General features: G+C 41.7%; 1 protein-coding gene across 5 annotated transcripts in view; it reads left to right on the top strand.

The window, feature by feature from the left end:
- Nucleotides 1-12,096, top strand: part of LOC124110913 (organic cation transporter protein-like) — a 64,350-nt gene extending 52,254 nt beyond the window's left edge. For all 5 annotated transcript variants that reach the window (XM_048394038.1, XM_048394037.1, XM_048394040.1 and 2 more), the window contains exons 7-10: nt 2,738-2,820; nt 3,974-4,094; nt 5,289-5,361; nt 9,178-12,096. In XM_048394038.1, coding sequence (XP_048249995.1) covers nt 2,738-2,820; nt 3,974-4,094; nt 5,289-5,361; nt 9,178-9,348 — 448 coding nt within the window. In that variant the 3' untranslated portion in view covers nt 9,349-12,096. The remainder of the gene's footprint in view (nt 1-2,737; nt 2,821-3,973; nt 4,095-5,288; nt 5,362-9,177) is intronic.
- Nucleotides 12,097-16,361: the final 4,265 nt, after the last annotated feature.

Raw genomic sequence — 16,361 nt, 5'->3', positions numbered from 1 at the left:
CAACTTCTAAGTAATGCCTATCAAACAAGGCCTGTGTACTTATTGGGATAACGGAGTATCGGACCCATATTAGGCTAGGACTACAAAGTATAATGAGGGAATGTGTGGTCGGGGTGGTTTAAGTATAATGAAGGTATTTGTGTTTGTTTGTTTGTTTGTTTGTTTCATGTTGTTTAACGCCACACTAAGCAATATTCAAGCTGTATGACGGCGGTCTGTAAATAATCGAGTCTGGACAAGACAATCCAGTGATTGACATCATGAGCATCGATCCACGCAATTGGGATATGAGTCAGCGTGTCTGACCACCCGATCCCGTTAGTCGCCTCTTAGGACAAGCATAGTCGCCTTTTACGGCAAGCGTTGGTTGCTGAAGACCTATTCTACCCCGGATCTTCACGGGGGGGACAAGCGTGGGTTGCTGAAGACCTATTCTACCCGGATCTTCACGGGTATGTCGGATCGGGGTGGTTAAGGTATAACGAGGGTTCATGTGATCGCGATGATTTAATTTTTTTCTGATATTTTGAAGTAATAAACATGCAGTGTTTATTTGATCTTAGTAATTAAGAGACCCTTAGAGTAGCTCTACTATGGATGAGAGTGACATAGACATTGCTTCGATTAATCTACTTCTTAATCATCTGCAACAGTCTGAGCATATACATTTTATATGTATTACTAGTTGAGATGAAATTATCTCTGAAGACCACTCTTATGAAAATATTGTTGACATGTTTACTGAAGATTTACAGGATGCAGAAGGAAAGTATTGGTAGCCCTGATTCAAGCTATTGAGATCACACCATGATAGAGATGTGTAACGTTGCAGTTTGCGTACTGCTAAATCGTCTTCTTCAAAATACTAAATACTAAATATTGATATTATTACACAGATTAAAATAAATAAATGCAGCAAAGAGGGTTTGAGTGATCCTGGCACAGTCAGGCTCTTTAAGCTCATCATCAACTCGGGGCCCTTGACCCCCCCACCCCCCCACCCCACCCCACCCCCACCCCCCAACAAAAACAAAAAACTACAAACGAAAAACAACCCACCCCCCCAAAAAAAACACAAAAAAAACAACAACAACAACAACAAAAACACCAAAAAACTCTTCAGCCCAGACAGCTTATGGCACTTCTCCCAGGTAGCGCTGCCTAGTCGAACCCACTTAGAACCTTTCTTAAAATGTGAAGACTCCCCAACACTGCAGCCTTCTGCATTACCCAGATTCCTGGTCGCAAACCCGGGTACTCGCCCAATGTCAGGCAACAGATAGGGAGGTACCAAACTTGAGGCACCGAGGACAGAAAATTCAATGATATAAATAATTTCATTGGATTTTTCCAAAAGGACAAGATCAGGTGTGTTGGTCTGGAAAGGTCTGAGGCTGTATACGGGCCTATTCCAAAGAATTTTGTATTTCTCATCTTCCATGACGCCCTCTACATATTCTGGGTCGTACCATGGATGGACCTCTGTGTCAAAACCACTAGCATGGCGAAGACGGCAATAAAGGGATCAATATGTACGTGTAAGGTGGTAGTGTTAGCTTGGTATCGACTTGGAGTGGACATCCCGTGTTCATACCAATTAGAGTGCATGAGTGAGTGAGTGAGTTTGGATTAACGCCGCTTTTAACAGTATTCCAGTTATATCAAGGCGTGTCAGCTTAATGTTGGAGGAAAGGCCGAAGTGATGCAGGTCTCAGACGTTTACCACTTCGGTGAAACCCTCGAGCACGGGTATGGTGCTGACAAACCTAGAAACATAATTGGGGCGACCCGGGATTCGAACCCACAATCATAGGTTTCTGGCGTTGTCTGAACACAATGACCACTGTTCATGAACAGTATCTCCATGATCTTAACACAATGACACCCTTGACTGACGTCAGTGATCGTGGTATAGGCTCCTTCTATTACCTGCTATACTTATGTAAAATAGTAAAATCTTTAAAGGAGAGACCACCATTGCCAGCCAACGCGATTAAACGATTGTGATTGTGTTTATGACGATTGCTTCAATAACTTTATCATGTAACACTGTGTCAGTTTTCACATTTGCACTCAGAACTGACGTTTCTTTTGTTTTCAAGTTTTTTTTTCTGTTTTGAAAATCGCATTTTTAACACCTTGTACACATGATGATCACAGCAGTATAATTATTCCACGCCGCTCCATTCCATTTCTGAAACGATTACACTTTTGACAATATCTAGGTGTACAGTTAAATATAAATACAACACAAAGGCTTAACTGATTAATATTGATATAAATATGTATATATAACTATAACAGCTTGAATGCAGCTTTCACAGCGGATTATTTCAATTGCCATAAAGCAGGTGCTGCGGATTATTGATCGCCATTTTGGAAAATTTTAGTCCAGCATGCCGAATAGAATAGGATTTCATTATTTAATTCTTCGTCGTGGTTTTTGATGTTTCGTGATTAAAAGATACTTCCGTTTCAGTGAAAACAATTCTGTACAATCGGGTGTGACTTTTGGTTCTTCGTGTTTGGAAAAAAAATATTTCTACACGAGTTTGATTAGTTTCTTGTACATGAAAGTCTATTTCAGTCGTAACAGGTATTTTACAGTATACTCCGTGCCACAATGTCCTGACTCTCGCTTTATTCCAGTTGACCCTCGACCCGGAAATCGAACCTAGCAGTTGACGGTGTCCGGAAGTAGTAAATAATTTGGACATGCGCATACTTGTTGTTTCAGGTTCGGCCGGAAGTTTACATGTTTGGGCTATTTGGTGTTAGGAGTCATCGGCGCCCTTAGCGTCATAATAGCGTCCATTCATGGTTTGTATAATGTCCGTCGCTCGCGGGGTACGCGTGTCGATTATATTGATTGTAAAGTTTTAAAAAAGAAACTTAATTCGGAGTCGGGCCTTTCATTGAGTATGAACCAAATAGGAATTGAACAAAAATGATTCAGTCATTTATCAACTTTCTTTTATTATTCATATTTTTATGTTTATTTTATTATTTTTATTTCCTATTATTGCCAGTGATATTAAGGTTGTAATAAGTTAAGTGTCTTTTTTGTTATTTTTATTTCATTTTATTTGATAGTTATCAGTACCGGTCACTAATCTCCACTGTAAATGTAAGAGTGAAACACAATGTATGCTGGGAAGACACAAGTATTAAAAAACAAATTACACTTTATTGACTTTGTAGTGGTGTGGGAGTCTAGTGAGTGAGTGAGTAAGTGAGTGAAACTTTGAAATTGTACATCGATGACGAATGGATGAGCTTTTTCTATTGTTGGATGGTCGTGAATACTTTATGAGACTAAGCGTGATCACTTCTAAAAGAGCATAATCGTTGAGGACTGAGATTGGCGCGGGTTGAGGAGAAGAAAGCGTATGTTTTCCCGCAAAGGCCTACACGTGGTCTCTCTATGAATAGTAATCCCAGTCAACGTGAATGTAAAAAAGGTCGGCCCCTTATTGAGAGAAACAGAAAATGTAGAGCTCCTCTACAGACATGACAATAAAATATATCCCAGTACATACACACATTAATATGTTTGTCCGTAGAACTCATAAAATATCGTTTCCAACAAGGTGATCTGAACTTGCGCTATGAGTATCGATAGTTACGGGATGGACGTACCGATAGTCATAGCTAAGATCGCTTTGTTAAACGACAACCTGAACTATTGCATATATTTAAACAAACGTCATCTAAAACTACAAATATTGAGTAAAATATTTCACATAAACCTTATTTAAAGAACCTCGTTAACCCAGACAAGGTTATAACTGAACGCTCAGCTTACGGCCATGTGTAGTTGGGGAGCCTATTTGTATGTCCTGTTTACAATTTTGATGATGGATTAAAGATATTCGTGTGATATATCTGTGATATAAAGAGGTTCGTGTGATATATCTGTGATATAAAGAGGTTCGTGTGATATATCTGTGATATGACTTTCCTTGTTCCGCAGCACCACCGGACACCCGAGGTGTAATCATCACCACCCTGGCTCTGGTGGCTAAGGTCGGGGTAGGTTCCGGGTGGACGGCATTTCAGGTTCTCACCAGCGAATCCTACCCCACCGTTATCAGGTAAGTGAATAGCCACGTGTAAGTGTATAGCTACGTGTACGTGTGTAGCCACGTGTAAGTGTATAGCCACGTGTAAGTGAATAGCTACGTGTAAGTGAATAGCCACGTGTACGTGAATAGCCACGTGTAAGTGAATAGCTACGTGTACGTGAATAGCCACGTGTAAGTGAATAGCCACGTGTACGTGTATAGCTACGTGTACGTGTATAGCCACGTGTAAGTGAATAGCCACGTGTACGTGTACGTGTATAGCCACGTGTAAGTGAATAGCCACGTGTAAGTGAATAGCCACGTGTAAGTGTATAGCCACGTGTAAGTGTATAGCTACGTGTAAGTGAATAGCCACGTGTAAGTGTATAGCTACGTGTACGTGTATAGCCACGTGTAAGTGAATAGCCACGTGTAAGTGAATAGCCACGTGTACGTGTACGTGTATAGCCACGTGTAAGTGTATAGCTACGTGTAAGTGAATAGCCACGTGTAAGTGTATAGCTACGTGTACGTGTATAGCTACGTGTACGTGTATAGCTACGTGTAAGTGAATAGCCACGTGTAAGTGAATAGCCACGTGTACGTGTATAGCTACGTGTACGTGTATAGCTACGTGTAAGTGAATAGCCACGTGTAAGTGTATAGCTACGTGTAAGTGTATAGCTACGTGTACGTGTATAGCTACGTGTACGTGTATAGCTACGTGTAAGTGTATAGCAACGTGTAAGTGTATAGCCACGTGTAAGTGCATAGCTACGTGTTAGTGCAAAGCCACGTGTAAGTATATAGCCACATGTAAGTGTATAGCCACGTGTAAATGTATAGCCACGTGTAAGTACATAGCTACATGTAAATGCATAGCCACATGTAAGTGCATAGCCACATGTAAGTGTATAGCCTCGTGTAAATGTATAGCCATGTGTAAGTACATGGCTACATGTAAATGCATAGCCACATGTAAATGTATAGCCACGGGTAAATGCATAGCCACGTGTAAATGTATAGCCACATGTAAGTGCATAGCCACGTGTAAGTGTATAGCCACGTTTAAGTGCATAGCCACATGTAAGTGCATAGCCACGTTTAAGTGCATTGCCACGTATAAGTATAACGAAGGTATATGCGGATAATGTATGTGTTATAACAAAGGTTTATGCACGTACTGCAAGGAAGGGATATACTATGACGTGTCTCTTGCTTCAGGAATCTGGGTTATGGCGCAGCTGGAATGTTATCCCGTATTGGCGCCATCATCGCACCATTCATCTTTACGCTGGTGAGTCCTTTCCGTCTGATAAGTGTGGTTTGCGGTTTTACATGTTTAATATTCTTTAGTAAGGGATCGACCATTTGGCCATTTGATTATCCATCTATCTATTATGCTGATTATTAAAAATCGATCCCTATTTGTTTGTGATGTTTTCACTTTCTGTCTGTTGTGCTTCCTGTCCCTCTTTTTCTTCCCCCCCCCCCCCCCCCCCCCGCATTATCTCTCTTTTCCTAACCCGTTTATTTCTCCCCTCTATCCCGCCCCATTTTTCTCTTCCTCTTCCTCTCCCTCTTCCCCCCCCCCCCCCCCCGCATTTTCTCTCTTTTTCTAACCCGTTTATTTCTCCCCTCTCCCTCCCCTTTTATCTCTTCCTCCCCCATCTCTCTCTCTTTTCCTTCACCTGTTTCTATCTCCCCCCTCCCTACCTCTCTCCCTCTCCTGCTTTATACCCCTTCTCGTCTTTATCTTTCTCCCGTCTTTATCTTCCCCCACCTTTATCTTCATCCCATCTTTATCTTCCTCCCGTCTTTATCTTCCTCCCGTCTTTATCTTCCCCACCTTTATCTTCCCCACCTTTATCTTCCTCCCGTCTTTATCTTCCCCACCTTTATCTTCCTCTCGCCTTTATCTTCATCCCGTCTTTATCTTCCTCCCGCCTATATCTTCCTCCCGTCTTTATCTTCCTCCCGTCTTTAGCTTCCTCCAACCTTTATCTTCCTCCCGTCTTTATCTTCCTCCCGTCTTTATCTTCCCCACCTTTATCTTCCTCCCATCTTTATCTTCATCCCGTCTTTATCTTCCCCCACCTTTATCTTCCTCTCGCCTTTATCTTCATCCCGTCTTTATCTTCCTCCCGTCTTTATCTTCCCCACCTTTATCTTCCTCCCATCTTTATCTTCCTCCCGTCTTTATCTTCCTCCCGTCTTTATCTTCCCCACCTTTATCTTCCTCCCATCTTTATCTTCCTCCCGTCTTTATCTTCCTCCCGTCTTTATCTTCCCCCACCTTTATCTTCCTCTCGCCTTTATCTTCATCCCGTCTTTATCTTCCTCCCGTCTTTATCTTCCCCACCTTTATCTCCCTCCCATCTTTATCTTCCTCCAACCTTTATCTTCCTCCCGTCTTTATCTTCCCCACCTTTATCTTCCTCTCGCCTTTATCTTCATCCCGTCTTTATCTTCCTCCCGTCTTTATCTTCCCCACCTTTATCTCCCTCCCATCTTTATCTTCCTCCCACCTTTATCTTCCTCCCGTCTTTATCTTCCCCACCTTTATCTCCCTCCCATCTTTATCTTCCTCCCACCTTTATCTTCCTCCCGTCTTTATCTTCCCCACCTTTATCTTCCTCCCGTCTTTATCTTCCTCCCATCTTTATCTTCCTCCCGTCTTTATCTTCCCCACCTTTATCTCCCTCCCATCTTTATCTTCCTCCCGTCTTTATCTTCCCCATCTTTATCTCCCTCCCATCTTTATCTTCCTCCCGTCTTTATCTTCCCCACCTTTATCTCCCTCCCATCTTTATCTTCCTCCCGTCTTTATCTTCCCCACCTTTATCTTCATCTCGCCTTTATCTTCCCCACCTTTATCTCCCTCCCATCTTTATCTTCCTCCCGTCTTTATCTCCCCCACCTTTATCTCCCTCCCATCTTTATCTTCCTCCCGTCTTTATCTTCCCCCACCTTTATCTCCCTCCCATCTTTATCTTCCTCCCGTCTTTATCTTCCCCCACCTTTATCTCCCTCCCATCTTTATCTTCCTCCCGTCTTTATCTCCCCCACCTTTATCTCCCTCCCATCTTTATCTTCCTCCCGTCTTTATCTTCCCCCACCTTTATCTCCCTCCCATCTTTATCTTCCTCCCGTCTTTATCTTCCCCACCTTTATCTCCCTCCCATCTTTATCTTCCTCCCGTCTTTATCTTCCCCCACCTTTATCTCCCTCCCGTCTTTATCTTCCCCCACCTTTATCTTCCTCCCGTCTTTATCTTCCCCCACCTTTATCTCCCTCCCATCTTTATCTTCCTCCCGTCTTTATCTTCCCCCACCTTTATCTTCCTCCCGTCTTTATCTTCCTCCCGTCTTTATCTCCCTCCCGTCTTTATCTTCCTCCCGTCTTTATCTTCCTCCCGTCTTTATCTTACCCCACCTTTATCTCCCTCCCATCTTTATCTTCCTCCCGTCTTTATCTCCCCCCCACCTTTATCTTCCCCACCTTTATCTCCCTCCCATCTTTATCTTCCTCCCATCTTTATCTTCCTCCCGTCTTTATCTTCCTCCCGTCTTTATCTTCCTCCCGTCTTTATCTCCCTCCCGTCTTTATCTCCCTCCAATCTTTATCTTCCTCCCATCTTTATCTTCCTCCCGTCTTTATCTTCCTCCCGTCTTTATCTTCCTCCCGTCTTTACCTTCGTCCCGTCTTTATCTCCCTCCCATCTTTATCTCCCTCCCATCTTTATCTCCCTCCCATCTTTATCTTCCTCCCGTCTTTATCTCCCTCCCGTCTTTATCTTCCTCCCATCTTTATCTTCCTCCCGTCTTTATCTCCCTCCCATCTTTATCTCCCTCCCATCTTTATCTTCCTCCCATCTTTATCTCCCTCCCATCTTTATCTTCCTCCCGCCTTTATCTTCCTCCCGTCTTTATCTTCCTCCCATCTTTATCTTCCTCCCGTCTTTATCTTCCTCCCCTCTTTATCTTCCTCCCGTCTTTATCTTCCTCCCATCTTTATCTTCCTCCCGTCTTTATCTTCCTCCCGTCTTTATCTTCCTCCCGTCTTTATCTTCCTCCCGTCTTTATCTTCCTCCCGTCTTTATCTTCCTCCCGTCTTTATCTTCCCCCACCTTTATCTTCCTCCCATCTTTAACTTCCTCCCATCTTTATCTTCCTCCCGTCTTTATCTTCCTCCCGTCTTTATCTTCCTCCCATCTTTATCTTCCTCCCGTCTTTATCTTCCTCCCGTCTTTATCTTCCTCCCGTCTTTATCTTCCTCCCGTCTTTATCTTCCTCCCGTCTTTATCTTCCTCCAACCTTTATCTTCCTCCCGTCTTTATCTTCCTCCCGTCTTTATCTTCCTCCCGTCTTTATCTTCCCCCACCTTTATCTCCCTCCCGTCTTTATCTTCCCCCACCTTTATCTTCCTCCCGTCTTTATCTTCCTCCCGTCTTTATCTTCGTCCCGTCTTTATCTTCCTCCCGTCTTTATCTTCCTCCCATCTTTATCTTCCTCCCATCTTTATCTTCCTCCCGTCTTTATCTTCCTCCCGTCTTTATCTTCCCCACCTTTATCTTCCTCCCATCTTTATCTTCCTCCCATCTTTATCTTCCTCCCATCTTTATCTCCCTCCCATCTTTATCTTCCCCACCTTTATCTTCCTCCCATCTTTATCTCCCTCCCATCTTTATCTTCCTCCCGTCTTTATCTCCCTCCCACCTTTATCTCCCTCCCGTCTTTATCTTCCCCCACCTTTATCTTCCTCCCGTCTTTATCTTCCTCCCGTCTTTATCTTCCCCACCTTTATCTTCCTCCCATCTTTATCTTCCTCCCGTCTTTATCTTCCTCCCGTCTTTATCTCCCTCCCATCTTTATCTTCCCCACCTTTATCTTCCTCCCATCTTTATCTTTCTCCCATCTTTATCTTCCTTCCGTCTTTATCTTCCTCCCGTCTTTATCTTCATCCCGTCTTTATCTTCCTCTCTCTCTTTTCTCCTCTGTTTCTCTCTTCCTCTCCCTCTCTCCCTGTCTCTTTTCCTTAATCTAGTATCTCCCCACCTCTCATTTCGTCCCCCCACCTACTCTGTGTTTGAAATAAGGATGTTGTGTTGCAGGGCGGAGACAGCATCCTCATGCCCTTCATCGTGGTGAGCGTCACCATGGCCGTCTGCATTGTAGTCACGTCCCTGCTCGCCGAGACCAAAGACTCTCCCCTTGAAGACACCATCGCATCCAACCCCGCCAAGAACAAACTCATGGACCAAGAAGAACTGGAAAAACTCTGATTATCTTATCAGACTCGTGTGGGCGGAAGAAACCTTGCTTAGATGATTGTTTGCACAAAGGACAGTTGTCTGTGTTTGATCTGTGAAACCAAAGATTATTATTTTAATCTGCGTGCACGTGACAGACATAGGGTGAGTCCGTAATAACTTTACAATCGAAGGGACAGGTCCATATAGAACACGAAGAAGCGAGCACACTGTAATAACTTGACTACCTGAGGATCGAATACTCTAACAAATTGCAAGTTGTGAAGAAAGATAGACTTGCAAACATAGGACCTTTTTCTTTGTGAGGAATTAATAATCTGAGAACTATGTAAGGACACAAATGATCGATTACTCTGAAAGGACTTGACAAACAAAGAACGATTACTCTGTAAGGACTTGACAAACTAAGAACGAGTACTCTGTAAGGACTTGACAAACTAAGAACGATTACTCTGTAAGGACTTGAGAAACTAAGAACAAGTACTCTGTAAGGAATTGACAAACTAAGAACGATTACTCTGTAAGGACTTGAGAAACTAAGAACGAGTACTCTGTAAGGAATTGACAAACTAAGAACGATTACTCTGTAAGGAATTGACAAACTAAGAACGATTACTCTGTTAGGACTTGAGAAACTGAAAACGAGTACTCTGCAAGGACCTGAGAAACTAAGAACGATTACTCTGTAAGGACTTGTCAAACTAAGAACGAGTACTCTGTAAGGCCTTTAGAAACTAAGTACTCTGTAAGGCGAAATCGTGTAAAAAACATGACGTAATTAAAGAGCTTTTACTCGGAATTGGATGGATGAACGAAGATATCTTTGTTATAAAATGTTCCAACAGAGGTTAACCCAGTGAAAAACATTGTGTGAACGCCACGTGAACACCTCGTTAAACACTCCCCAGCATTTGTGAACACCCCGTCTCTACTGAATCTTGCAAGGTTTCAAAGGCGAACTTTCCGACCAAACTGATGCTGATAAACTTATCATACTCAATATTTTTATGCAAGCGGAAGGAACATTGATTGATCGTACGTTTTGTCCAACTGATGAATTCTGATCTTACTGCATTTAGGCCATCTCAACTCAGCGTGTTTTGGGGCTGGTCATTTATTGTAGGGTGTGGCTAGGGGTGTGGCTAGGGTATTGGTGGGGGTGGGGGTAGGGGTGAGATCGGTTTTAGGTCAGTATCATATTTTGCCGAGTACGCCCCCCCCCATTTTTCGATTTTACGTAATATTTATCCACCACCCCCTCTTCCCTATACTAAGTGACCGGTCCCTAAATATTGTTCACATGTATGACTGTTTTATTTGTGAAGAAAGAACTGTCATTTTCATCACACCCCCCCCCCCCCCCCAATCCGCTTTATATAGTTGTGATAAGTTATTTCTGACCTCCCCTGTCACTTTTATGACACTCTTGCTATTTACAGCTTTCTCTATTTTCTACCCTGTCATGGCCGTATTTCCTGCCATTTATTCACCACTGCTGGCTATGCCTCTTGCTTACGAATGCGTTGGGAAGAGGTGGAGTGACAGGTGGGGTGGTAGATGGAGTGACAGTACTGTATCAGGATAAATAGGTCGAGGCGAAGTCCATTGTTTCTCTTCCTGTGGCCTCTACCTGTCTTGAAGCACAGATTGTATATTACGTCATTCGTCACTTGTCACTTGTCACTTCCCACAAGCCCAGTCATGTGAGCAAATCTTGTACATGTAGCTTCAGCAGCATTGTCTGTATGGAGGGAGGACATTCTCTTCTTATGTACAAGGGGCGGTCGGGTAGCCTAGTGGTTAAAGCGTTCGCTCATCACGCCGCAGACCCGGGTTCGATTCCCGACATGGGTACAATGTGTGAAGCCCATTTCTGGTGTCCCCCGCCGTGATATTGCTGGAATATTGCTAAAAGCGGCGTAAAATCAAATTCACTCACTCACTCTTATGTACAACACTGACCAAAATGACGAGCTCTGATTGGATCCGAACATTCAGCTGTTTACAAGTAGATTGCTATCCTGGGGCCCGTTCACAAAGCGATCTTAGCGCTACGGCCATCGTAAGGCTATGTTAAAGTATGGGAGTTAAGATCACCTTAGCACTACGATCGCTTTGTGGAACGGGGCCCTGGTTCGTCAAGATGAACACAAGTTCATCTCAATCCCGACCATCTCTTGTGTTACCTTGAGGTTCCCATACTTGTCGTTGATAAAGTACAACCAATAATGTCCTGACATACTTGCTGTACGATTCACACTATACTCATCGACAAAAGAAACGCGAATACCATGTTGGTTAAGATATGAAGAACTGGGATGTTGCGTGAATCGACGCGCATGGACGCATTACATGTGACGTTATAGATCCTTGACTCGAGATGCACCATTTGTCTCGTGCAGGATTAACGTGTAAACGTTTGGAAATCACGTGCAGCATATCGTGATAAGAATAAAGACACTCTGTAGTAACACGTGACTGATTGTTAGTATTTTCATAAATTGGTGCACATTGGAAACATCTCTTCTTCACGTACATACTTCTCTATAAGTTTCTGTGGTTCGCGTTTCTTTTGACGCTGAGTATATATGTCATTTCACCACGTGAAGTCCAATTTGCCATATTTTTCTCCATAAAGGAAGCTTTTTATTCAGCAGACATCCATGACATTCAGACATTCGTGACAACTCGATCTCCTTGAATACATAAATTTAAGAGCACCCTTAAAGGGGACACGTATATTAAAAATATCAAGTTTTATTTTGTTTTATTTTTGTTTGTTCACTACTAATATTCGTATTAACACTTTATAACTCAAACAGTGTTTTTTCCCGTGATGTCGAACCCTAAGCCTCTGTGTGCATAGTTCGACTAAATGGAACTATAGAGATTACTGATTTTACGTCATCTTAAACGACTTATCAGAGTTCGAGACAACGAGATTTCACAACATGTGTTTTCTTTGGGTGGTTTGAGATTTTTAGGTTGGACTTGTATTCATAAAGATAAACATGACACTGTCCCAGTGACATAACCTTATTAATTTTTTCCACATTAATGGATTATAGGTACGGAGTAATGTTTCTTGTTATATATACGTATTATCTTATAGTACTGAAACGAAGTTGAAGTATCAGGCCATATATGGATATAACTTTAAAAAGATTATAACTGAAACTTTTACAACCTAACCTGTACGAAATCTTTTGGACTGACATTAAGTCCCAGAATGAAGTTATCTTATTTAAAAATATATATCTATAAAATAATAAAAATAACATCCAAATAGAGCACAGAACAATCCTTAGTTTCAGGCTGGGGTAATCTAGACTTGCCAAATCATTCTAGACTTGAGTTTCAATTTATTTTCTAGGGTCTGGAAGACAGATTCATTGCATTTACAAATTGTCAACAATTCGAAACGCAAAGTGCAAAAAGACGTCTTTATCTCGTAAAGGCTCAGATTCAGTAAAGGTCACTGATGTTTGACGGGTATTTTGCAACATTGAAATTAGTGGACAATAGTATCTCTTGTGTTAGGTTTGTGAGGATCAAACATTGTACGGCCCTCACTCTATGAAGGTTCGTACTCCCTGGAACTCACACAAAGTGAAAGTCAGTTCTTAAATAGTGAATCTATTATGGACATGATAGATTAACTATATTACAAAAGTTGTGTGTTTTTAAATTAATAATTGACTTTTACTTTGTGTAAGTTCATTGGAGTAGGAATCTTCGTAGAGATCAGGTCCAATTCTTTGAACCGCAGAGACTCATGTTTACACTGCCAGTCATACAACAACCAACTGTATTGCGGAATAAAATAGTTCCTCAAAAAGAGAGACGTGTATGCTCAAATTGCTTTAGAGGAACATATGTTGTTGTTTTTTTCAACAAATCTATTCAAATAATATCCCTATTGGATGAAAATGTTCTGTTAAGAACAACCTCAGTCAAGTAAAAATAATAGCGCGTCGTAATACATTTACATCAAGTACAATACGTCAAAATGGCCGACACGAATAACGTGACGGGAGAGATTTCCAAACGCTTCTCTGTGTATTCGTCCTAGGGAATTCCTAGGGTTTTCAAGGGAATGTTTAAGTTGTCCGTCAGGGTTTACGTGGCTGTAAGAATACAGTCTCGTGAAAAACGTATGAACGTCAAATTGTGTCGTTCATACACTTATGAACGTCAATTTCGCGGTCATGTGACCGACCTCTCGTCCAATAGAAAAGCCATATATCGTGTAAGCTTCAAATTAAAATTTGTTTTCTTTGGAGAGGTAAATTTACTCTCAGGGAATTATTTACACTGGGATATAATCAGGCCATGAGTTTAATCAACAATTAGAAATATTGGCTGTGTCAAATGCGAAGCACCCCACCAGTTGACGATGGTCATTCATGACCCTGTCGAATTTATTTTTGTTACCAAATACAGTTATGCTGTTTCTGCCTCCCGTAGCGGTAACACGGTAGTGTTGTGATAAGTACCTTTAATGTATATACTACATGTACTCTTGTATATATTGTTTAGCAATCTTCCTCCACCATCATGATCAGTTATCGTATTGGTCCAACACGGGACGAAAAGCCACATTTCCATATTTTGAAACATTCCATATGTGGAGCTTCCGATTATGCCCCATAATTATAGACGAATGTCTCCTTCTCCGGAAATGGTGCAGATTGACATTGGATCGCTTGGGTTTTATTGCTTTGAGTTGAGCTTCTGTACTTTGGCCGTATTCACAATTCACAATTTTCAAAACTTGCTTTTGGTTTGGCTGCATTACTATTCCAGGGTTGGACAGGTAGGAATGATTTGGCATGAACAAATTCAAAGTTTAATATTTTATTCTGATTTGAATTATGTTATTTGTGTATGGTCGATTTTGGGTGCCTGTATTATTATTATTATTATTATTAGATTAAAATAAAAAATGCAGCAGGTTTTGGGGTTTGGGTGATTCCTGGCAGAGTCAGGCTTGTAAGGCTCATCATCAGTTCAGGGCCCTTGCCCCTTCTACACGCAGCCAAGGCAGCGAATGGGACTTCTCCCAGGAAGCTCTACCTAGTCGAACCCGCCGAGAACTTTTCGGGGAATGTAAAGATTCCCCAACACAGCAGCCTTCTGCATTACCAAGATTGTCAGAAGGGCTATATTCCGGTCAACGAAGGTACCAAACCCAAGGCACCGAGAACAATGGGGAGTCGGACAACTTGATACATGGGATGCAAGCATGACATTTCGAAAGCGAGGTCCGCATATTTGCCATGTTTTTCCTGAATCTTGTCAATCACATTAGTGTCAAAAGGGACAGAAAATTCAATGATATAAATGATTTCATTGGATTTTTCAAAAAAGGACAAGATCAGGTGTATTGGTCTGGATACGTCTGAGGCTGTATACGAACCTATTTCAAAGAGTTTTGTATTTATCATTTTCTATGACGCCCTCTACATATTCTGGGTTGTACCATGGATGGACCTCTGTGTCAAAACCACAAGCATGGCGAAGACGGTAATAAAATGATAGAGCCACGCCATCATGTCGCTTAAGATACCGTGTTTGTGCCAAAGCTAGGCATCCACTGACAATGTGTTGGACAGTCTCATTAAATTCATTGCATAATCTACATTTCATGTTTACATTTTGATGCAAAATCACACATTGACGATTTCGAGTGGGAAGTGACTGGTCTTGGGCAGCAAACAGAAAGCCTTCTGTTTCACTTTTCAGGCCAGTCGATTTCATCCAAGCGGACTGCGGGGTTGCTGATCTTCTCAACACACTGCACATAAACTCGATGCAGTGTTCGTTCAGATAGCCTGTTCTTGGAAAACTTACATGATTCTTCGTGAGAGGGTGTCAAACCCTGAATTTGTTGTTTCGTCCAATAAACAACACGAAAAAAATTCAAAAGGAGTGGTAAAGCATAAGTAGTTATGGCTTAGACTTTACTGTGAGCTCTTCAGCTCTGAGTTCAATTTTCTTAAATCTTCATTTGTATTCTGCCCGAAGTTTATCTCTGATATGGGCCTACTCGTACTGCATGAACAAAAGATATAAAACGGGAAACCTTTTTGCTGTTCAGTATGTGAAAAGTGAATAGTGTTTTTTTCTAATTCACACTAGGAAGTAGAAATAAATGCAGTTTTTTGTGTAGTTCGATCGCTGGAAATCAGACTACTCGGAGTTCCTTACACTAAGATTGTTGACTAGAATCAACTTGTTACATAAACTTCGTTCATTTGTGTTATCATCAGGCGTAATTTAGGCTCTCGCACACACCAACACATCCCAATCGAAAGAATTACAATGAATATGTTAAAATGTGTTTAACATAATATTTATTTTATTTATTTTGATTGCATTCTTTTAGTGCTTAAGGAACTTAAGTAATATTTTGGTGCGGGTGATCTGAAATTTGGCTAGGGAACATATACAACTCAAAGAGGTTAAAGAACAACCGATTATTACATATTCTTAGATTATTTATTCTTTAGATAGCTTTACTGTGAAGTTTCACAAACCTGGCAATTAATAAGAGCATACGTGTCTACTCATTCGTAATTGCCTCGGTTGGATTGGTGTCCTCAGTGAGGTCTGTGGATTGCTATAGTCTTCCATGCGAGTAGAAGATCTTTGGTAACAAACCATTTGTTATTTTGTCCTGGGAAGTTTGGGGCACTTGTGTATCTTGTGTTGTGGGCAAACTCGACCGTTAATAGATGGGCCGCCTGTATTATAATGCAAATATTTTTTTTCACATCTATAATGCTATCAAGATAGGAAATACCTGAGTGATAAACTGCGAATTAATATATCTATGTAAGCAGGCTGTTCAAGGATCAGCTGATCATGGGTTCAAATCCTAGATAATGATCCTTGGTGTACGGATTTCATTTACGAGTTACTTCCCTTAGAAGTGCCAGGAACCACCGACCATGGGTTTGAATCCCAGATTGTCCCTGGTGATGTTTCTAGGTTTGCCAGCACAAAACCCATGCTCGTGAGTG

This window comes from Haliotis rufescens, unplaced genomic scaffold (genome assembly GCF_023055435.1).
Source record: "Haliotis rufescens isolate VD_foot unplaced genomic scaffold, xgHalRufe1.0.p SCAF_129, whole genome shotgun sequence".
NCBI classification, from domain to species: Eukaryota; Metazoa; Mollusca; class Gastropoda; order Lepetellida; family Haliotidae; genus Haliotis; species Haliotis rufescens.
Note: the sequence above shows the minus strand (reverse complement) of the source record. Positions and strands in the feature narration are given on the sequence as shown.